We start from the raw sequence: 25,233 nt of genomic DNA, 5'->3' as shown, positions 1-25,233 counted from the left end.
CGCTTCGAAATGGGTCACTACGCCTCTGCCTCCCTCCCTAAAATGACAATATAAAAAAATAGCTGCCATATAACCAAAGTTTTGTGTTTGCTTTCAGGCCAACAATTCCTACATTAGAGACCAGTGGCTCCATTCCATTCAGTGGAAAGTAAGTATTGTATATGTGTCTGATTGGTTGTTTATTTCTTCTGATATTACTCATTGATTCACATGTATGATTCGGAGCTTTAATAGATTCCTAAAAAGATACAGTTGTATACTTTGTTTGCAGAGACATATATTTAGATCAGATAGACTTCTTAAGACTGGAGCGTTAATAGATTCTTAAATAGATTCACTTGTATTCTTTGTTTGCAGAAACATATATTTAGATCAGATAGACTTCTTAAGAATGGAGCGTTAATAGATTCTTAAATAGATTCATTTGTATTCTTTGTTTGCAGAGACATATATTTAGATCAGATAGACTTCTTAAGAATGCCAGACGCCCTGAAATTCTAGTTAAAGAAATAAAGGTAAGAAACGTGATGTTTGTGAAGTATGTGTTGTCACTCCATAGAGAGTGTTGTGTTACTCCAGTAAGACAGCCAGTAGAGTGTGTGTTGTGTTACTCCAGTAAGACAGCCAGTAGAGTGTGTTGTGTTACTCCAGTAAGACAGCCAGTAGAGTGTGTGTTGTGTTACTCCAGTAAGACAGCCAGTAGAGTGTGTGTTGTGTTACTCCAGTAAGACAGCCGGTGAAGTGTGTGTTGTGTTACTCCAGTAAGACAGCCAGTAGAGTGTGTGTTGTGTTACTCCAGTAAGACAGCCGGTGAAGTGTGTGTTGTGTTACTCCAGTAAGACAGCCAGTAGAGTGTGTGTTGTGTTACTCCAGTAAGAGAGCCAGTAGAGTGTGTGTTGTGTTACTCCAGTAAGACAGCCAGTAGAGTGTGTTGTGTTACTCCAGTAAGACAGCCAGTATAGAGTGTGTTGTGTTACTCCAGTAAGACAGCCAGTAGAGTGTGTGTTGTGTTACTCCAGTAAGACAGCCAGTAGAGTGTGTGTTGTGTTACTCCAGTAAGACAGCCAGTAGAGTATTGTGTTACTCCAGTAAGACAGCCAGTAGAGTGTGTTGTGTTACTCCAGTAAGACAGCCAGTAGAGTGTGTGTTGTGTTACTCCAGTAAGACAGCCAGTAGAGTATGTGTTGTGTTACTCCAGTAAGACAGCCAGTAGAGTGTGTGTTGTAGTGAGTATCAAAATGGGAAACACTTTAGTACAGGCTTGTTATTATTGCATGTGGCATCAGTGGCTTCTGCTAGGAACCGGCCAAAACATTCTAATGGCTCACTCGCATTAGAAGCCCCGTGGTCTCATGTTGCTTGACTTGAAATGTGGAATCAAAGAATCAATATTGGATAAGTGCTGTACGTAAACAATCTGACGGGCCATTGTAGACTCCATCTCCCCGCCTTAATAGTGTTGATGGACGTTTCTTGAACCATGACCTTAATAGGTTTTGTCCACACTTGCTAGCACCGAACTTTTACTTTGTATGTCTGTATAAAACACCAAAATCAAGGTTCTCATTAATTTAAGCCTACTAGTGGCAGATGTCAATAACATTCATTAGGAACAGAAATCGTCATTAAAGGTTATTGTTTTATTACTATTGAACCGAGTTTTGTTCAAATATCCGCTTTTGTGGCACCATGCTTTCTTCCCCCCCCCCTCCCCCAAACAGCAAACATCCGTCTAGGTGAAAACAGTGGCTTGCACCAACACGAGTACAGCGTGGTGTACACACGGTCTAGAGTACAAGTTTAGTGTTGGACACCATCAGTTGATGTACAGCGTGGTGTACACACGGTCTAGAGTACCCTACAAGTTTAGTGTTGGACACCATCAGTTGATGTACAGCGTGGTGTACACACGGTCTAGAGTACAAGTTTAGTGTTGGACACCATCAGTTGATGTACAGCGTGGTGTACACACGGTCTAGAGTACAAGTTTAGTGTTGGACACCATCAGTTGATGTACAGCGTGGTGTTCACACGGTCTAGAGTACCCTACAAGTTTAGTGTTGGACACCATCAGTTGATGTACAGCGTGGTGTACACACGGTCTAGAGTACAAGTTTAGTGTTGGACACCATCAGTTGATGTACAGCGAGGTGTACACACGGTCTAGAGTACACGTTTAGTGTTGGACACCATCAGTTGATGTACAGCGAGGTGTACACACGGTCTAGAGTACAAGTTTAGTGTTGGACACCATCAGTTGATGTACAGCGTGGTGTACACACGGTCTAGAGTACAAGTTTAGTGTTGGACACCATCAGTTGATGTACAGCGTGGTGTACACACGGTCTAGAGTACCCTACAAGTTTAGTGTTGGACACCATCAGTTGATGTACAGCGTGGTGTACACACGGTCTAGAGTACAAGTTTAGTGTTGGACACCATCAGTTGATGTACAGCGTGGTGTACACACGGTCTAGAGTACCCTACAAGTTTAGTGTTGGACACCATCAGTTGATGTACAGCGTGGTGTACACACGTTCTAGAGTACAAGTTTAGTGTTGGACACCATCAGTTGATGTACAGCGTGGTGTACACACGGTCTAGAGTACAAGTTTAGTGTTGGACACCATCAGTTGATGTACAGCGTGGTGTACACCCGGTCTAGAGTACAAGTTTAGTGTTGGACACCATCAGTTGATGTACAGCGTGGTGTACACACGGTCTAGAGTACCCTACAAGTTTAGTGTTGGACACCATCAGTTGATGTACAGCGTGGTGTACACACGGTCTAGAGTACAAGTTTAGTGTTGGACACCATCAGTTGATGTACAGCGTGGTGTACACACGGTCTAGAGTACCCTACAAGTTTAGTGTTGGACACCATCAGTTGATGTACAGCGTGGTGTACACACGTTCTAGAGTACAAGTTTAGTGTTGGACACCATCAGTTGATGTACAGCGTGGTGTACACACGGTCTAGAGTACAAGTTTAGTGTTGGACACCATCAGTTGATGTACAGCGTGGTGTACACCCGGTCTAGAGTACAAGTTTAGTGTTGGACACCATCAGTTGATGTACAGCGTGGTGTACACACGGTCTAGAGTACAAGTTTAGTGTTGGACACCATCAGTTGATGTACAGCGTGATGTACACACGGTCTAGAGTACAAGTTTAGTGTTGGACACCATCAGTTGATGTACAGCGTGATGTACACACGGTCTAGAGTACAAGTTTAGTGTTGGACACCATCAGTTGATGTACAGTGTGGTGTACACACGGTCTAGAGTACAAGTTTAGTGTTGGACACCATTAGTTGATGTACAGCGTGGTGTACACACGGTCTAGAGTACAAGTTTAGTGTTGGACACCATCAGTTGATGTACAGTGTGGTGTACACACGGTCTCGAGTACAAGTTTAGTGTTGGACACCATCAGTTGATGTACAGTGTGGTGTACACACGGTCTAGAGTACAAGTTTAGTGTTGGACACCATCAGTTGATGTACAGCGTGATGTACACACGGTCTAGAGTACAAGTTTAGTGTTGGACACCATCAGTTGATGTACAGCGTGATGTACACACGGTCTAGAGTACAAGTTTAGTGTTGGACACCATCAGTTGATGTACAGCGTGGTGTTCACACGGTCTAGAGTACCCTACAAGTTTAGTGTTGGACACCATCAGTTGATGTACAGCGTGGTGTACACACGGTCTAGAGTACCCTACAAGTTTAGTGTTGGACACCATCAGTTGATGTACAGCGTGGTGTACACACGGTCTAGAGTACAAGTTTAGTGTTGGACACCATCAGTTGATGTACAGCGTGGTGTACACACGGTCTAGAGTACAAGTTTAGTGTTGGACACCATCAGTTGATGTACAGCGTGGTGTACACACGGTCTAGAGTACAAGTTTAGTGTTGGACACCATCAGTTGATGTACAGCGAGGTGTACACACGGTCTAGAGTACACGTTTAGTGTTGGACACCATCAGTTGATGTACAGCGTGGTGTACACACGGTCTAGAGTACAAGTTTAGTGTTGGACACCATCAGTTGATGTACAGCGTGGTGTACACACGGTCTAGAGTACCCTACAAGTTTAGTGTTGGACACCATCAGTTGATGTACAGCGTGGTGTACACACGGTCTAGAGTACAAGTTTAGTGTTGGACACCATCAGTTGATGTACAGCGTGGTGTACACACGGTCTAGAGTACCCTACAAGTTTAGTGTTGGACACCATCAGTTGATGTACAGCGTGGTGTACACACGTTCTAGAGTACAAGTTTAGTGTTGGACACCATCAGTTGATGTACAGCGTGGTGTACACACGGTCTAGAGTACAAGTTTAGTGTTGGACACCATCAGTTGATGTACAGCGTGGTGTACACCCGGTCTAGAGTACAAGTTTAGTGTTGGACACCATCAGTTGATGTACAGCGTGGTGTACACACGGTCTAGAGTACAAGTTTAGTGTTGGACACCATCAGTTGATGTACAGCGTGATGTACACACGGTCTAGAGTACAAGTTTAGTGTTGGACACCATCAGTTGATGTACAGCGTGATGTACACACGGTCTAGAGTACAAGTTTAGTGTTGGACACCATCAGTTGATGTACAGTGTGGTGTACACACGGTTTAGAGTACAAGTTTAGTGTTGGACACCATCAGTTGATGTACAGCGCGATGTACACACGGTCTAGAGTACAAGTTTAGTGTTGGACACCATCAGTTGATGTACAGTGTGGTGTACACACGGTCTAGAGTACCCTACAAGTTTAGTGTTGGACACCATCAGTTGATGTACAGCGTGGTGTACACACGGTCTAGAGTACCCTACAAGTTTAGTGTTGGACACCATCAGTTTATGTACAGTGTGGTGTACACACGGTCTAGAGTACAAGTTTAGTGTTGGACACCATCAGTTGATGTACAGCGTGGTGTACACACGGTCTAGAGTACAAGTTTAGTGTTGGACACCATCAGTTGATGTACAGCGTGGTGTTCACACGGTCTAGAGTACCCTACAAGTTTAGTGTTGGACACCATCAGTTGATGTACAGCGTGGTGTACACACGGTCTAGAGTACAAGTTTAGTGTTGGACACCATCAGTTGATGTACAGCGAGGTGTACACACGGTCTAGAGTACACGTTTAGTGTTGGACACCATCAGTTGATGTACAGCGAGGTGTACACACGGTCTAGAGTACAAGTTTAGTGTTGGACACCATCAGTTGATGTACAGCGTGGTGTACACACGGTCTAGAGTACAAGTTTAGTGTTGGACACCATCAGTTGATGTACAGCGTGGTGTACACACGGTCTAGAGTACCCTACAAGTTTAGTGTTGGACACCATCAGTTGATGTACAGCGTGGTGTACACACGGTCTAGAGTACAAGTTTAGTGTTGGACACCATCAGTTGATGTACAGCGTGGTGTACACACGGTCTAGAGTACAAGTTTAGTGTTGGACACCATCAGTTGATGTACAGCGTGGTGTACACACGGTCTAGAGTACAAGTTTAGTGTTGGACACCATCAGTTGATGTACAGCGTGGTGTACACACGGTCTAGAGTACAAGTTTAGTGTTGGACACCATCAGTTGATGTACAGCGTGGTGTACACCCGGTCTAGAGTACAAGTTTAGTGTTGGACACCATCAGTTGATGTACAGCGTGGTGTACACACGGTCTAGAGTACCCTACAAGTTTAGTGTTGGACACCATCAGTTGATGTACAGCGTGGTGTACACACGGTCTAGAGTACAAGTTTAGTGTTGGACACCATCAGTTGATGTACAGCGTGGTGTACACACGGTCTAGAGTACCCTACAAGTTTAGTGTTGGACACCATCAGTTGATGTACAGCGTGGTGTACACACGTTCTAGAGTACAAGTTTAGTGTTGGACACCATCAGTTGATGTACAGCGTGGTGTACACACGGTCTAGAGTACAAGTTTAGTGTTGGACACCATCAGTTGATGTACAGCGTGGTGTACACCCGGTCTAGAGTACAAGTTTAGTGTTGGACACCATCAGTTGATGTACAGCGTGGTGTACACACGGTCTAGAGTACAAGTTTAGTGTTGGACACCATCAGTTGATGTACAGCGTGATGTACACACGGTCTAGAGTACAAGTTTAGTGTTGGACACCATCAGTTGATGTACAGCGTGATGTACACACGGTCTAGAGTACAAGTTTAGTGTTGGACACCATCAGTTGATGTACAGTGTGGTGTACACACGGTCTAGAGTACAAGTTTAGTGTTGGACACCATTAGTTGATGTACAGCGTGGTGTACACACGGTCTAGAGTACAAGTTTAGTGTTGGACACCATCAGTTGATGTACAGTGTGGTGTACACACGGTCTCGAGTACAAGTTTAGTGTTGGACACCATCAGTTGATGTACAGTGTGGTGTACACACGGTCTAGAGTACAAGTTTAGTGTTGGACACCATCAGTTGATGTACAGCGTGATGTACACACGGTCTAGAGTACAAGTTTAGTGTTGGACACCATCAGTTGATGTACAGCGTGATGTACACACGGTCTAGAGTACAAGTTTAGTGTTGGACACCATCAGTTGATGTACAGCGTGGTGTTCACACGGTCTAGAGTACCCTACAAGTTTAGTGTTGGACACCATCAGTTGATGTACAGCGTGGTGTACACACGGTCTAGAGTACCCTACAAGTTTAGTGTTGGACACCATCAGTTGATGTACAGCGTGGTGTACACACGGTCTAGAGTACAAGTTTAGTGTTGGACACCATCAGTTGATGTACAGCGTGGTGTTCACACGGTCTAGAGTACCCTACAAGTTTAGTGTTGGACACCATCAGTTGATGTACAGCGTGGTGTACACACGGTCTAGAGTACAAGTTTAGTGTTGGACACCATCATTTGATGTACAGCGAGGTGTACACACGGTCTAGAGTACACGTTTAGTGTTGGACACCATCAGTTGATGTACAGCGTGGTGTACACACGGTCTAGAGTACAAGTTTAGTGTTGGACACCATCAGTTGATGTACAGCGTGGTGTACACACGGTCTAGAGTACCCTACAAGTTTAGTGTTGGACACCATCAGTTGATGTACAGCGTGGTGTACACACGGTCTAGAGTACAAGTTTAGTGTTGGACACCATCAGTTGATGTACAGCGTGGTGTACACACGGTCTAGAGTACCCTACAAGTTTAGTGTTGGACACCATCAGTTGATGTACAGCGTGGTGTACACACGTTCTAGAGTACAAGTTTAGTGTTGGACACCATCAGTTGATGTACAGCGTGGTGTACACACGGTCTAGAGTACAAGTTTAGTGTTGGACACCATCAGTTGATGTACAGCGTGGTGTACACCCGGTCTAGAGTACAAGTTTAGTGTTGGACACCATCAGTTGATGTACAGCGTGGTGTACACACGGTCTAGAGTACAAGTTTAGTGTTGGACACCATCAGTTGATGTACAGCGTGATGTACACACGGTCTAGAGTACAAGTTTAGTGTTGGACACCATCAGTTGATGTACAGCGTGATGTACACACGGTCTAGAGTACAAGTTTAGTGTTGGACACCATCAGTTGATGTACAGTGTGGTGTACACACGGTCTAGAGTACAAGTTTAGTGTTGGACACCATCAGTTGATGTACAGCGTGATGTACACACGGTCTAGAGTACAAGTTTAGTGTTGGACACCATCAGTTGATGTACAGCGTGATGTACACACGGTCTAGAGTACAAGTTTAGTGTTGGACACCATCAGTTGATGTACAGCGTGGTGTTCACACGGTCTAGAGTACCCTACAAGTTTAGTGTTGGACACCATCAGTTGATGTACAGCGTGGTGTACACACGGTCTAGAGTACCCTACAAGTTTAGTGTTGGACACCATCAGTTGATGTACAGCGTGGTGTACACACGGTCTAGAGTACAAGTTTAGTGTTGGACACCATCAGTTGATGTACAGCGTAGTGTACACACTGTCTAGAGTACCCTACAAGTTTAGTGTTGGACACCATCAGTTGATGTACAGCGTGGTGTACACACGGTCTAGGGTACAAGTTTAGTGTTGGACACCATCAGTTGATGTACAGCGTGGTGTACACACGGTCTAGGGTACAAGTTTAGTGTTGGACACCATCAGTTGATGTACAGCGTGGTGTACACACGGTTTAGAGTACAAGTTTAGTGTTGGACACCATCAGTTGATGTACAGCGCGATGTACACACGGTCTAGAGTACAAGTTTAGTGTTTGACACCATCAGTTGATGTACAGTGTGGTGTACACACGGTCTAGAGTACCCTACATGTTTAGTGTTGGACACCATCAGTTGATGTACAGCGTGGTGTACACACGGTCTAGAGTACCCTACAAGTTTAGTGTTGGACACCATCAGTTTATGTACAGTGTGGTGTACACACGGTCTAGAGTACAAGTTTAGTGTTGGACACCATCAGTTGATGTACAGCGTGGTGTACACACGGTCTAGAGTACAAGTTTAGTGTTGGACACCATCAGTTGATGTACAGTGTGGTGTACACACGGTCTAGAGTACAAGTTTAGTGTTGGACACCATCAGTTGATGTACAGCGTGATGTACACACGGTCTAGAGTACAAGTTTAGTGTTGGACACCATCAGTTGATGTACAGCGTGGTGTACACACGGTCTAGAGTACAAGTTTAGTGTTGGACACCATCAGTTGATGTACAGCGTGGTGTACACACGGTCTAGAGTACAAGTTTAGTGTTGGACACCATCAGTTGATGTACAGCGTGGTGTACACACGGTCTAGAGTACAAGTTTAGTGTTGGACACCATCAGTTGATGTACAGTGTGGTGTACACACGGTCTAGAGTACAAGTTTAGTGTTGGACACCATCAGTTGATGTACAGCGTGGTGTACACACGGTCTAGAGTACAAGTTTAGTGTTGGACACCATCAGTTGATGTACAGCGTGATGTACACACGGTCTAGAGTACAAGTTTAGTGTTGGACACCATCAGTTGATGTACAGCGTGATGTACACACGGTCTAGAGTACAAGTTTAGTGTTGGACACCATCAGTTGATGTACAGCGTGGTGTACACACGGTCTAGAGTACCCTACAAGTTTAGTGTTGGACACCATCAGTTGATGTACAGCGTGGTGTACACACGGTCTAGAGTACAAGTTTAGTGTTGGACACCATCAGTTGATGTACAGCGTGGTGTACACACGGTCTAGAGTACAAGTTTAGTGTTGGACACCATCAGTTGATGTACAGTGTGGTGTACACACGGTCTAGAGTACAAGTTTAGTGTTGGACACCATCAGTTGATGTACAGCGTGATGTACACACGGTCTAGAGTACAAGTTTAGTGTTGGACACCATCAGTTGATGTACAGCGTGATGTACACACGGTCTAGAGTACAAGTTTAGTGTTGGACACCATCAGTTGATGTACAGCGTGGTGTACACACGGTCTAGAGTACAAGTTTAGTGTTGGACACCATCAGTTGATGTACAGCGTGGTGTACACACGGTCTAGAGTACCCTACAAGTTTAGTGTTGGACACCATCAGTTGATGTACAGCGTGGTGTACACACGGTCTAGAGTACAAGTTTAGTGTTGGACACCATCAGTTGATGTACAACGTAGTGTACACACTGTCTAGAGTACCCTACAAGTTTAGTGTTGGACACCATCAGTTGATGTACAGCGTGGTGTACACACGGTCTAGAGTACAAGTTTAGTGTTGGACACCATCAGTTGATGTACAGCGTGGTGTACACACGGTCTAGAGTACAAGTTTAGTGTTGGACACCATCAGTTGATGTACAGCGTGGTGTACACACGGTCTAGGGTACAAGTTTAGTGTTGGACACCATCAGTTGATGTACAGCGTGGTGTACACACAGTTTAGAGTACAAGTTTAGTGTTGGACACCATCAGTTGATGTACAGCGTGGTGTACACACGGTCTAGAGTACAAGTTTAGTGTTGGACACCATCAGTTGATGTACAGCGTGGTGTACACACGGTCTAGGGTACAAGTTTAGTGTTGGACACCATCAGTTGATGTACAGCGTAGTGTACACACGGTCTAGAGTACAAGTTTAGTGTTGGACACCATCAGTTGATGTACAGCGTGATGTACACACGGTCTAGAGTACAAGTTTAGTGTTGGACACCATCAGTTGATGTACAGCGTGGTGTACACACGGTCTAGGGTACAAGTTTAGTGTTGGACACCATCAGTTGATGTACAGCGTGGTGTACACACGGTCTAGAGTACAAGTTTAGTGTTGGACACCATCAGTTGATGTACAGCGTGGTGTACACACGGTCTAGGGTACAAGTTTAGTGTTGGACACCATCAGTTCATGTACAGCGTAGTGTACACACGGTCTAGACCTGAGCTTGTCACGTGACTAGGTGTACACACATTCTAAGACCTTAAGATTTTGACAAGAAAGCAGAAAGAACCACTGAAACTTGGAGCTGATGCCATTATGTCTGACCGCAAATCGTCTCACATTAGCCATTAACGTCAATTCTTTGTATTCTCCGAACCCCACTCTTGTCTGTACGAGAATCGAAAGAAGTTGACCTATTCCCTAGGTTTAGCTTTACTTATAGCTTATAGTAAGCCTCAAGTTTTTAGCAAGATGTGTTCTGAATGAAGTTATAGAAGGTATTTTTAGACTAATCAAAGTGGTGAAATAATTATGGCTCCATAGAGCTAACTAAAAGGGCTGTGTACAACAAACAACTGTTCCCATTCACTTTTTGAAATGTGATCATGTCGTTAGTCGGCATGTTTGAGACCCGGGACCCCCCCCCCCCCCTCACGCCGGATACAATTTTAAAAAAAATCCTCATCATTTTTCGCACTCACCAGTTGGTTTTGTTGAATCCAAGTGATGTAGGTTGTAGCCCATGTAGGGGAGGGTTGTAGCCCATGTAGAGGAGGGTTGTAGCCCATGTAGAGGAGGGTTGTAGCCCATGTAGAGGAGGGTTGTAGCCCATGTAGGGGAGGACTGTAGCTCATGTAGAGGAGGGTTGTAGCCCATGTAGGGGAGGGTTGTAGCCCATGTAGAGGAGGGTTGTAGCCCATGTAGAGGAGGGTTGTAGCCCATGTAGGGGAGGGTTGTAGCCCATGTAGAGGAGGGTTGTAGCCCATGTAGAGGAGGGTTGTAGCCCATGTAGGGGAGGGTTGTAGCCCATGTAGAGGAGGGTTGTAGCCCATGTAGGGGAGGGTTGTAGCCCATGTAGAGGAGGACTGTAGCTCATGTAGAGGAGGGTTGTAGCCCATGTAGAGGAGGGTTGTAGCCCATGTAGAGGAGGGTTGTAGCCCATGTAGGGGAGGGTTGTAGCCCATGTAGGGGAGGGTTGTAGCCCATGTAGGGGAGGGTTGTAGCCCAGTAGCCCATGTGGAGGATTGTAGCCCGTGTAGTGGATGGCTGTAGCCCATGTAGAGTAAGGATGTAGCCCATGTAGAGGAGGATTATAGCCCATTAGCCCATGTAGGGGAGGGCTGTAGCCCATGTGGAGGAGGATTATAGCCCAGTAGCCCATATAGGGGAGGGTTGTAGCCCATGTGGAGGAGGATTATAGCCCAGTAGCCCATGTTGGAGAGGGTTGTAGCCCATGTAGAGGTGGGTTATAGCCCTATAGCACATGTAGAGGAGGGTTATAACCCAGTAGCCCATGTAGAGGAGGGTCAACCCAGTAGCCCATGTAGGGGAGGGTTGTAGTCCATTTGACGAGAGACTAAGAATGAAATTTAAAAAAAAAGTAAATCTGCTTTGCACGCGGCCTCCACTAGTGGTAAGCTCGCTTAGACAAGCTTTGAAGTGTTCATTACAAGTGATCTGCTCTCATCAGCCACACACTGGCTAGGTGCAGGCCTTTATGTGTTTCTCTAACACACCCGTCTTCTCTCCCGCACCTCCCACACAAACACACCCAGCCGCCCATTCTATTATGTGAGGTTGAGCCTTGTCCGAACGGGCCAACTGTTGGTAGCTGGCAAGTCACAGCCAGCTGTGTCTGGTGCAAACCCGAGCCCATTGCTCTTTTAATGCATGTGATTAAACAGCTTGTTAAGACACTTTTGTAGTGCAGACAGCCTGCATTTTTCATGGGGAACGCGTTGGTGAGCTCTGGAGTTTTGTCCAAGTTAAGCATATCCAGACTCAAGAGGAGGCCGAGACGGTTGGATAAGTCACCAGCACAGGTAACTGTAGGAGGCCGAGAGTCGGATAAGTCACCAGCACAGGTAACTGTAGGAGGCCGAGAGTCGGATAAGTCACCAGCACAGGTAACTGTAGGAGGCCGAGAGTCGGATAAGTCACCAGCACAGGTAACTGTAGGAGGCCGAGAGTCGGATAAGTCACCAGCACAGGTAACTGTAGGAGGCCGAGACGGTTGGATAAGTCACCAGCACAGGTAACTGTAGGAGGCCGAGACGGTTGGATAAGTCACCAGCACAGGTAACTGTAGGAGGCTGAGAAGGTCGGATAAGTCACCAGCACAGGTAACTGTAGGAGGCCGAGAAGGTTGTTGGATAAGTCACCGGCACAGGTAACTGTAGGAGACCGAGAGTCGGATAAGTCACCAGCACAGGTAACTGTAGGAGGCCGAGAGTCGGATAAGTCACCAGCACAGGTAACTGTAGGAGGCCGAGAAGGTTGTTGGATAAGTCACCGGCACAGGTAACTGTAGGAGGCCGAGAGTCGGATAAGTCACCAGCACAGGTAACTGTAGGAGGCCGAGACGGTTGGATAAGTCACCAGCACAGGTAACTGTAGGAGACCGAGAGTCGGATAAGTCACCAGCACAGGTAACTGTAGGAGACCGAGAGTCGGATAAGTCACCAGCACAGGTAACTGTAGGAGGCCGAGAGTCGGATAAGTCACCAGCACAGGTAACTGTAGGAGGCCGAGAGTCGGATAAGTCACCAGCACAGGTAACTGTAGGAGGCCGAGAAGGTTGGATAAGTCACCAGCACAGGTAACTGTAGGAGGCTGAGAAGGTTGGATAAGTCACCAGCACAGGTAACTGTAGGAGGCCGAGAGTCGGATAAGTCACCAGCACAGGTAACTGTAGGAGGCCGAGAAGGTTGTTGGATAAGTCACCAGCACAGGTAACTGTAGGAGGCCGAGAAGGTTGGATAAGTCACCAAGTGGGGCCTAGAGGTCGGATAAGTCACCAGCACAGGTAACTGTAGGAGGCCGAGAAGGTTGTTGGATAAGTCACCGGCACAGGTAACTGTAGGAGGCCGAGAAGGTTGTTGGATAAGTCACCAGCACAGGTAACTGTAGGAGACCGAGAGTCGGATAAGTCACCAGCACAGGTAACTGTAGGAGGCCGAGAAGGTTGTTGGATAAGTCACCAGCACAGGTAACTGTAGGAGGCCGAGAGTCGGATAAGTCACCAGCACAGGTAACTGTAGGAGGCCGAGAGTCGGATAAGTCACCAGCACAGGTAACTGTAGGAGGCCGAGAGTCGGATAAGTCACCAGCACAGGTAACTGTAGGAGGCCGAGAGTCGGATAAGTCACCAGCACAGGTAACTGTAGGAGGCCGAGAGTCGGATAAGTCACCAGCACAGGTAACTGTAGGAGGCCGAGAGTCGGATAAGTCACCAGCACAGGTAACTGTAGGAGGCCGAGAGTCGGATAAGTCACCAGCACAGGTAACTGTAGGAGGCCGAGACGGTTGGATAAGTCACCAGCACAGGTAACTGTAGGAGGCTGAGAAGGTTGTTGGATAAGTCACCAGCACAGGTAACTGTAGGAGGCCGAGAGTCGGATAAGTCACCAGCACAGGTAACTGTAGGAGGCCGAGAGTCGGATAAGTCACCAGCACAGGTAACTGTAGGAGGCCGAGAAGGTTGTTGGATAAGTCACCGGCACAGGTAACTGTAGGAGACCGAGAGTCGGATAAGTCACCAGCACAGGTAACTGTAGGAGGCCGAGAGTCGGATAAGTCACCAGCACAGGTAACTGTAGGAGGCCGAGAAGGTTGTTGGATAAGTCACCGGCACAGGTAACTGTAGGAGACCGAGAGTCGGATAAGTCACCAGCACAGGTAACTGTAGGAGGCCGAGAGTCGGATAAGTCACCAGCACAGGTAACTGTAGGAGGCCGAGAGTCGGATAAGTCACCAGCACAGGTAACTGTAGGAGGCCGAGAAGGTTGTTGGATAAGTCACCAGCACAGGTAACTGTAGGAGACCGAGAGTCGGATAAGTCACCAGCACAGGTAACTGTAGGAGGCCGAGAGTCGGATAAGTCACCAGCACAGGTAACTGTAGGAGGCCGAGAGTCGGATAAGTCACCAGCACAGGTAACTGTAGGAGGCCGAGAGTCGGATAAGTCACCAGCACAGGTAACTGTTGGAGGCCGAGAGTCGGATAAGTCACCAGCACAGGTAACTGTAGGAGGCCGAGAGTCGGATAAGTCACCAGCACAGGTAACTATAGGAGGCCGAGAGTCGGATAAGTCACCAGCACAGGTAACTGTAGGAGGCCGAGAGTCGGATAAGTCACCAGCACAGGTAACTGTAGGAGGCCGAGAGTCGGATAAGTCACCAGCACAGGTAACTGTAGGAGGCCGAGAGTCGGATAAGTCACCAGCACAGGTAACTGTTGGAGGCCGAGAGTCGGATAAGTCACCAGCACAGGTAACTGTAGGAGGCCGAGAGTCGGATAAGTCACCAGCACAGGTAACTGTAGGAGGCCGAGAGTCGGATAAGTCACCAGTACAGGTAACTGTAGGAGGCCGAGAAGGTTGTTGCATAAGTCACCAGCACAGGTAACTGTAGGAGACCGAGAGTCGGATAAGTCACCAGCACAGGTAACTGTAGGAGGCCGAGAGTCGGATAAGTCACCAGCACAGGTAACTGTAGGAGGCCGAGAAGGTTGTTGGATAAGTCACCAGCACAGGTAACTGTAGGAGACCGAGAGTCGGATAAGTCACCAGCACAGGTAACTGTAGGAGGCCGAGAGTCGGATAAGTCACCAGACAGGTAACTGTAGGAGGCCGAGAGTCGGATAAGTCACCAGCACAGGTAACTGTTGGAGGCCGAGAGTCGGATAAGTCACCAGCACAGGTAACTGTAGGAGGCCGAGAGTCGGATAAGTCACCAGCACAGGTAACTGTAGGAGGCCGAGAAGGTTGTTGGATAAGTCACCAGTACAGGTAACTGTAGGAGGCCGAGAAGGTTGTTGGATAAGTCACCAGCACAGGTAACTGTAGGAGGCCGAGAAGGTTGGATAAGTCACCAAGTGGGGCCTAGAGGTCGGATAAGTCACCAGTACAGGTAACTGTAGGAGGCCGAGAAGGTTGTTGGATAAGTCACCAGCACAGGTAACTGTAGGAGGCCGAGAGTCGGATAAGTCACCAGCACAGGTAACTGTAGGAGGCCGAGAAGGTTGTTGGATAAGTCACCAGCACAGGTAACTGTAGGAGGCCGAGAGTCGGATAAGTCACCAGCACAGGTAACTGTAGGAGGCCGAGAGTCGGATAAGTCACCGGCACAGGTAACTGTAGGAGGCCGAGAAGGTTGTTGGATAAGTCACCAGCACAGGTAACTGTAGGAGGCCGAGAGTCGGATAAGTCACCAGCACAGGTAACTGTAGGAGGCCGAGAAGGTTGTTGGATAAGTCACCAGCACAGGTAACTGTAGGAGGCCGAGAGTCGGATAAGTCACCAGCACAGGTAACTGTAGGAGGCCGAGAGTCGGATAAGTCACCGGCACAGGTAACTGTAGGAGGCCGAGAAGGTTGTTGGATAAGTCACCAGCACAGGTAACTGTAGGAGGCCGAGAGTCGGATAAGTCACCAGCACAGGTAACTGTAGGAGGCCGAGAGTCGGATAAGTCACCGGCACAGGTAACTGTAGGAGGCCGAGAAGGTTGTTGGATAAGTCACCAGCACAGGTAACTGTAGGAGGCCGAGAGTCGGATAAGTCACCAGCACAGGTAACTGTAGGAGGCCGAGAAGGTTGTTGGATAAGTCACCAGCACAGGTAACTGTAGGAGGCAGAGAAGGTTGTTGGATAAGTCACCAGCACAGGTAACTGTAGGAGGCCGAGAGTCGGATAAGTCACCAGCACAGGTAACTGTAGGAGGCCGAGAAGGTTGTTGGATAAGTCACCAGCACAGGTAACTGTAGGAGGCCGAGAGGTCGGATAAGTCACCAGTGGGGCCTAGAGGTCGGATAAGTCACCAGTGGGGCCTAGAGGTCGGATAAGTCACCAGTGGGGCCTAGAGGTCGGATAAGTCACCATCCCAGGTAACTATAGGAGACCGAGAAGGTTGGATGAGTCACCAGCCCAGGTAAGTTTTTTTTATCTCACTCTAGTACACAATGCTAGCAGGGGAAAATAGCACCTCATTAGCGCTACTAATTTGATCAAAATTGTAATTAATTCATAAAAAATTAATTAGGCAAACAAATTTTATGTCATGTTGCATTGTCTTCACATGTCTTAACCCACGTACCAACTACGAACCGAATCTGTCAGTTTCGGACACTTCTAACTGACAGATACGGTTCGTAGTTGGAACGTGGGTCAAGACAGGAAGACAATGCATCGTGACGTTAAATTTGACTTAATTGGATGCCTTATTAATTTTTTATGAATTAATTAAAATTTTGACCAAATTAGTAGGCAGTTCTATCCAAATACTTCACACGCGTTATCACGTTCAATAGGCGCGCAATGGTTTTTAGTCATGTAAAACATGTAAAATACTTAATTTTTTTTCCCCATAAAAAACGTTTTAATAACAAGCATTTATGTAATAATGCACTAAAAAGTAGATAATAAATTATACACTACTATTTAAATAACTATAAAGAAAATTAGTAAAGGTATCCAATAGATACTAAAGTGGCCCACGCTTTTCTTTATAGTAATTTAAATAGTAGTGTATAATTTATTTTCTACTTTTTAGTGCATTATTACATAAAAGCTTGTTATTCAAACGTTGTTTTTTTTTATGAATTTTTTTTTAAAGTAATTTTATTACTTTTGGCCGAGAAAATTGTATACATAACATACGTCTTGATAAGTAGATCTATAGATCTAAATCAAATTTTGAATGAAATAGTTAATTTCTTCATATTCTAAAATTGGAAGATGACGCCATTAGTTTTGTGAACTTTCCATAGTTTAAACATGTGACACGTGACGTCATTGTTTTTTTTTTTTTTTTTTGCGTTCTTGTCACAACAATAAACTCTTTTCCGGTTGCTATTAAAAATGTGTTTCTACATTATAATATGCCTTTATTTTTATTTTCCTTCTTTAAATAAAATTTAGGTTATACATTTAAAACATCCAACATATTATTTTCAACTAAAGTCCGTATCCTTAAGTTCTCCATATATCGCTGAATATAGTGATCACATAACCTCAAAAATGTTGCGTACAGAGAGAGAGAGAGAGAGAGAGAGAGAGAGAGAAGTACGCACATGGGCTTTTATATATTAGGATATATTGAAAGAAACTCATTTATTTTCTACTTTTTAGTGCATTAGTACATAAAAGCTTGTTATTAAAACGTTTTTTATGAATTTTTACTTTGTCGTATATACGAAGTATAGAGAAAGTCTTGTAATCGTGCACAAAAATCACATTAATTTTGACAGTTTTCACCGTTTTACTCAGTCCTTCATCACATCCGGGATGTAGAGGACTTATTTTAATCGGTCAAAAATTACAAATCCAGATATATCAAAATTTTGGCGTTTTATGCGTAATGGAGTCGGAAAAACTGGATTGTCCCATTCTGTCCGTATGTCTGCGTGGGGAACAGGGCATTTCCCCCCTGTCAATTACCCCCCGGATATTCCCCCCCCCTGTCAATTACCCCCCTGTCTATTAACCCCCGCCCAGTAGGACATTACCCCCCCCCCCCGGACAGGGTTAGAGTTAGGGTTAGGTTTAGGGCTAGGTTTAGGGTTAGGTTTAGGGCTAGGGTTAGGGTTAGTGTTAGGGTTAGGGTTAGAGTTTGTGTTAGGGGTAGGGTTGTGTCTATCTTTGGTTTTGGTTTTGTGTGAAGTTTTAGGCTAAGGTGGATGCTTAGGTTTTGGTCTTTTTCTTAAGGTTTGGATTAAAGTAGTATATAGGTATAAAATTCTAGTTAGAGTTAGGATTTTAACTAAAGAGTGTGTGTGTGGGGGGGGGGGGGTAATTCCCCGGGGGGGGGGGGGGGGAAATATCCAGGGGGTAATGTCCTGTAGCCGTCTGTGTGTAAACACGATAACTTGAGTACCGTTACAGCTAGGTTGATGAAATTTCATATAAAAGTATTATATCAAAATCGTAGATCCGTATCAACTTTTGAGCGATTTCCGATAACCGGAAGTGGAACTTTTTCTACTTTGAATTTTTCAAAAGCCTATAACTTGAGTACTATTTCAGATAGATAATTAAAATTTCACATGTAAGTAAAAGATCTAATTCTCTGCCTTGTATAAAATTTTGAGTAATTTCCGTTGACCGGAAGTAATAATTTTCGCTATTTCCGATTTCTCAAAAAAAACTCATGTGAATTTATAAAGTATAAACGAAGGTCTGACCGTCTATTAGATTTGACTTGCTCACTTTTAAATTGGCATTTATCTTATACTTGTTTAAAATTTAGTCTAAAGCTTCCTCTGCTACAGCTAGATGCTGCTAATTAACAATTATAAATAAAATTGCTGTTGGAAACAATCTGCAACCTTGGCTGGTAATTAAAGTAATTACACTTTACGTTTCTCCACTAACTCTAATTCAATAGTAATTAACTTTAATTGTCAGTTAATTATTTTTCCTTCAAAAGTAATTTGTCTTTTTGCATCTTTGTTTTACAAAGATCCATAAAAAAGGTTGGACAGATGAGTTGCTTTTGACAGCAATATTTAAAAAAACAGCCCATACCTGGTATATGTATTTGTATCTCAACGGGTGGATATCTTTGAGACTAGATGTTAGGAGTCGTTATGATTGTAGACTAATGGTCGGGGTTGAGATTGTTGTATACTAGCGTTCAGGGGTCGTGATGATTGTACACTAATGATCGGGGTTGAGATTGTTGTAGACTAGCGTTCAGGGGTCGTGATGATTGTAGACTAATGATCGGGGTTGAGATTGTTTTAGACTAGCGGTCGGTTGTCGTGATGATTGTAGACTAATGGTCGGGGTTGAGATTGTTGTAGACTAGCGTTCAGGGGTCGTGATGATTGTAGACTAATGGTCGGGGTTGAGATTGTTGTAGACTAGCGGTCGGTGGTCGTGATGATTGTAGACTGATGGCCGAGGTTGAGAATGTTGTTTAGGGGTCGTGATGATTTTAAACTAGCGGTCGGTGGGCTTGATGGTTATAGACTAAAAAAATATTTTTTAAACTCCCAACAACTCTGTTGATTTAATTTCTTTTTGGCGTTATTCATTCTTAAGCCTTGTCGCCGCCCCCCCCCCCACCCCACCCCATCACCCCGTCCTTTCCAGGTTTTGTCTGTAGCCAGCACCTTTCCTTCCATCTCTCTCCTCCACATTCCCAGTGGTCTTCTCCTTTCCAAGTCAAGTCCGAATCAGTGCCATTGACGGGAGCCTTCAGTGACTTTCGCCGGGCTTGACCGAGCCATCTTGTCCCTGTACCGCAAACACTATCAGCCCGGTCATCTTGCCGTTTCATTTTATCATCAGCTTGGTTCCATACACTGTTCAATTTAGTATGGTCTATTGGTCCTGGAGTCAGCTGTTTTCATCCCCCACAAACACTATCAGCCCGGTCATCTTCCCGTTTCATTTTATCATCAGCTCGGTTCCATACACTGTTCCATTTAGTATGGTCTATTGCTCCTGGAGCCTGCTTTTTCCATCCCCAACAGACCGCCTTTCGTGGCGTCATCTATAGATGGCTTCTTATGAAATTTAGTATTTTTTAATCTTATTATCAGGCTTCTACATCAAATCGAAGCTATAATGGGTCATTCTTGTTTTAATATTTGAATTATAAGTCAAGCAATGATAATTATAAAGCCCATCATGCAATGTTTACCAAACAAATACTTGTGAATTCCGTCAGCAGTTGGTGTGATCTCTTCCAGCCACTCGGACATGCTTGGTGGAGGACTTTTCAGTCTGCAAAACTTGATCCAGCTGAATCTCCCCCTGTTGATTATGGCTATTGATTTCAGTGACTGGCTAACTATTGATTTGCTTGTTTAACCTGGATTGTAAATCTGGCCAAGTTGCTCACCTTTACCTGTCTCCGTCAACCCTCTCCACGCTGCTTTAGGTCAGACCGACCTACACGACTGCCTCTCATTGATGAATGTTCGAACTTAAAAACCTCCAGATAACCATAATAACTGGGACCTAGGCTACTGAAGCTCATCACACAGGATACATTATGGATCCATCAGTGTGACCTAGTGATACGTGCCTTGAGTCTGTGTATTAGGTGGATGTTGATATTCTGTATAATATGTTTGAAGTATAGGATGGTGATGGGTAAGATGTGGATATTGATGTGTAAGATGTGGATATTGATGTGTAAGATGTGGATATTGATATGTAAGATGTGGATATTAATGCGTAAGATATGGATGGTGATGTATAAGATGTAATTGTTGATGTGTAAGATGTGGATGGTGATGTGTAGGATGTGGATATTGATATGTAAGATGTGGATATTGATGTGTAAGATATGGATGGTGATGTATAAGTATAAGATGTAATTGTTGATGTGTAAGATGTGGATGGTGATGTATAAGATGTGGATGGTGATATATAAGATGTGGATGTTGATGTGTAAGATATGGATGGTGATGTGTAAGATGTGGATGGTGATGTATAAGATGTGGATGTTGATTTATCAGATGTGGATGTTGATGTAAGAGATGTGATGTTGATATGTAAGATAATAATGTTTGTGATGAGGATGTTGATGTATTAGGTGTCAATGTTTTATAAGATATGGATTTGCAATAATTTACAATATATAAATGTAGTTGTTGATTGAGGTTAAACGAGACATCTTAGTTTTAGCCTATTTGTAAACTGAAAAGATGTTTCACTTAACTGTTGCTGCTCTACTTTCACATACATACACAGCAACAGAAACGAGCTTTATAAAACAATGCGTATAAAATCTGCTCCAAGCATTTGATCACACTGTTTTGGTGCTGTTTTATTCTTATAGGAACAGATTTAGGTGTGGCCTAGCTACAAAAAAGGCATTAGCTTTTGATTAACTAAATGTTTTTTTTTCTAACCAGAGCCTGATTGATGTCTCACTAATTACTCCAATACAAGACCCATCTGTCTACAGATTTCCTCTAGACCTGGTCTCAGACTTGCTCCAACAGGTGAGTACACAGCAGCTAATGATACCTTCTCTAGTCCACCTTCTAGCTAGGGACCAGGCAGTCAGCAACTGTACAAATACAGCAGCTAATGATACCTTCTCTAGTCCACCTTCTAGCTAGGGACCAGGCAGTCAGCAACTGTACAAATACAGCAGCTAATGATACCTTCTCTAGTCCACCTTCTAGCTAGGGACCAGGCAGTCAGCAACAGTACAAATACAGCAGCTAATGATACCTTCTCTAGTCCACCTTCTAGCTAGGGACCAGGCAGTCAGCAACTGTACAAATACAGCAGCTAATGATACCTTCTCTAGTCCACCTTCTAGCTAGGGACCAGGCAGTCAGCAACTGTACAAATACAGCAGCTAATGATACCTTCTCTAGTCCACCTTCTAGCTAGGGACCAGGCAGTCAGCAACAGGATGAAGAATGAAACATTCTCTAGTCCACCTTCTAGCTAGGGACCAGGGTTTTCTTTCCTCTACCGATGTCTTTCACCATCTGATCAGAGACCGCCTTGCCTCTAGAACTAGTGATGTTCTGGTGAACAGGCGCACGATCTAACGTTTTAGACGCCATGGCTTAACGTTTAAATAAAGCAAGCAGCCATTAGCACCCGACTAAAGCAAGCAGTCATTAGCACCCGACTAAAGCAAGCAGTCATTAGCACCCGACTAAAGCAAGCAGTCATTAGCACCCGACTAAAGCAAGCAGCCATTAGCACCCGACTAAAGCAAGCAGTCATTAGCACCCGACTAAAGCAAGCAGTCATTAGCACCCGACTAAAGCAAGCAGCCATTAGCACCCGACTAAAGCAAGCAGTCATTAGCACCCGACTAAAGCAAGCAGTCATTAGCACCCGACTAAAGCAAGCAGTCATTAGCACCCGACTAAAGCAAGCAGTCATTAGTACCCGACGAAAGCAAGCAGTCATTAGCACCCGACTAAAGCAAGCAGTCATTAGCACCCGACTAAAGCAAGCTGTCATTACTAAAAGTAACAGCAATGCCGACAAAAGCCCTAACGTCCAAGCTAGTGAGCGGTGGACGAGCGTGTTTGTCCCCCGTGGGTCCACCGTGATCTGGCGACACGTCGATGTGGAACCATCGTCCCCTCTCCTCTTCCCATGAAAAAGATCGGCTCGCCACCCTCTAACCAAAACGCAAACATGGAGGTGTGTGTAACCGGGATGAGGGTGGATGTAGATGGAGAAAATCAATAACTCTCTGTACCCCGACATCACAACTAGTCACTGGCGCCAGTGGACACTCAGTCCACTGGAGTCCGCTAGGCCGAGCCAGCCGTCAGGATGCAGAAAGTAAGGTTTCTTTCATCTTTCCTTTAGCTCCTCTCGCCTTCATGCATGCTTCGTTGTGTGGCTAGGTTCCATCACTGTCCATTAGCATAAGGCACTGGACATGTTCTTAGGCGACTGTCAACAGACGGATTGCCACTGAAATGACAGTATTCGGCATCCGCCTACTCTGTTCTGTTTTATAATCTAAATTGATAGTCTGTATCTGTTTGAATAGTTTCAATAGCTTGGCACCCACCGTGTGATTCGTCAAACACCCACACCACTGGTCAGTGTTAGAACAACACTGGTGCTCCTGTGTGTGTCAAGTGGGATGCTGGTCCTATTTCAATCTGGACTTAAATAAGCTCAAGGAATGTTTGTTAGTTCGTTTATTGATCTGTGTATTTGTTGAATGTACTCATGAACAGAGGAGTAGGTCATGTCTTTCGCTCGTTAAACACATCTCGTAGGTCATGTCTGTCTCTCCTTTATTAAATCTGTTGGTGAACTGGGGATTAGGTTATGTATGTCTTTATTAATTGGCGATTGGGATTAGGTCATATCTATCTACCAATTAACAAACGAGTAGGTCCTGTCCACTTTTTTCTTGTAGGTCATGTCCATCTCTAACCAAACCTCTCATCATCTTGTAGGTCATGTCCATCTCTAACCAAACCTCTCATCTTGTAGGTCATGTCCATCTCTAACCAAACCTCTCATCATCTTGTAGGTCATGTCCATCTCTAACCAAACCTCTCATCATCTTGTAGGTCATGTCCATCTCTAACCAAACCTCTCATCATCTTGTAGGTCATGTCCATCTCTAACCAAACCTCTCATCATCTTGTAGGTCATGTCCATCTCTAACCAAACCTCTCATCATCTTGTAGGTCATGTCCATCTCTAACCAAACCTCTCATCATCTTGTAGGTCATGTCCATCTCTAACCAAACCTCTCATCATCTTGTAGGTCATGTCCATCTCTAACCAAACCTCTCATCTTGTAGGTCATGTCCATCTCTAACCAAACCTCTCATCTTGTAGGTCATGTCCATCTCTAACCAAACCTCTCATCATCTTGTAGGTCATGTCCATCTCTAACCAAACCTCTCATCATCTTGTAGGTCATGTCCATCTCTAACCAAACCTCTCATCATCTTGTAGGTCATGTCCATCTCTAACCAAACCTCTCATCATCTTGTAGGTCATGTCCATCTCTAACCAAACCTCTCATCATTTTGTAGGTCATGTCCATCTCTAACCAAACCTCTGATCTTGTAGGTCATGGCTATCTCTAACCAAACCTCTCATCATCTTGTAGGTCATGTCCATCTCTAACCAAACCTCTCATCATCTTGTAGGTCATGTCCATCTCTAACCAAACCTCTCATCTTGTAGGTCATGTCCATCTCTAACCAAACCTCTCATCATTTTGTAGGTCATGTCCATCTCTAACCAAACCTCTCATCATCTTGTAGGTCATGTCCATCTCTAACCAAACCTCTCATCATTTTGTAGGTCATGTCCATCTCTAACCAAACCTCTGATCTTGTAGGTCATGCCCATCTCTAACCAAACCTCTCATCATCTTGTAGGTCATGGCTATCTCTAACCAAACCTCTCATCATCTTGTAGGTCATGTCCATCTCTAACCAAACCTCTCATCATCTTGTAGGTCATGTCCATCTCTAACCAAACCTCTGATCTTGTAGGTCATGGCTATCTCTAACCAAACCTCTCATCATCTTGTAGGTCATGTCCATCTCTAACCAAACCTCTCATCATCTTGTAGGTCATGTCCATCTCTAACCAAACCTCTCATCTTGTAGGTCATGTCCATCTCTAACCGAACCTCTCATCATTTTGTAGGTCATGTCCATCTCTAACCAAACCTCTCATCATCTTGTAGGTCATGTCCATCTCTAACCAAACCTCTCATCATTTTGTAGGTCATGTCCATCTCTAACCAAACCTCTGATCTTGTAGGTCATGCCCATCTCTAACCAAACCTCTCATCATCTTGTAGGTCATGTCCATCTCTAACCAAACCTCTCATCATCTTGTAGGTCATGTCCATCTCTAACCAAACCTCTCATCATTTTGTAGGTCATGTCCATCTCTAACCAAACCTCTGATCTTGTAGGTCATGGCTATCTCTAACCAAACCTCTCATCATCTTGTAGGTCATGTCCATCTCTAACCAAACCTCTCATCATCTTGTAGGTCATGTCCATCTCTAACCAAACCTCTCATCTTGTAGGTCATGTCCATCTCTAACCGAACCTCTCATCATCTTGTAGGTCATGTCCTTCTCTAACCAAACCTCTCACTCTCATCATCTTGTAGGTCATGTCCATCTCTAACCAAACCTCTCATCATCTTGTAGGTCATGTCCATCTCTAACCAAACCTCTCATCATCTTGTAGGTCATGTCCATCTCTAACCAAACCTCTCATCATCTTGTAGGTCATGTCCATCTCTAACCGAACCTCTCATCATCTTGTAGGTCATGTCCATCTCTAACCAAACCTCTCATCATCTTGTAGGTCATGTCCATCTCT

General features: G+C 44.9%; 1 protein-coding gene across 1 annotated transcript in view; it reads left to right on the top strand.

Annotated features, from left to right (window-relative positions):
• LOC131930567 (C-Maf-inducing protein) overlaps positions 1 to 25,233 on the top strand; it is a 53,882-nt gene that overhangs the window by 543 nt on the left and 28,106 nt on the right. Inside the window, exons 2-4 of the mRNA XM_059287106.1 lie at positions 98 to 148; positions 444 to 515; positions 21,286 to 21,375. Coding sequence (XP_059143089.1) covers positions 98 to 148; positions 444 to 515; positions 21,286 to 21,375 — 213 coding nt within the window. The remainder of the gene's footprint in view (positions 1 to 97; positions 149 to 443; positions 516 to 21,285; positions 21,376 to 25,233) is intronic.

This window comes from Physella acuta, unplaced genomic scaffold (assembly GCF_028476545.2).
Source record: "Physella acuta isolate Inbredline_101_S28 unplaced genomic scaffold, ASM2847654v3 ptg001803l, whole genome shotgun sequence".
Lineage (NCBI taxonomy): Eukaryota > Metazoa > Mollusca > Gastropoda > Physidae > Physella > Physella acuta.
The sequence above is the reverse complement of the archived record's forward strand: the minus strand, read 5'-3'. Positions and strand labels throughout refer to the sequence as shown.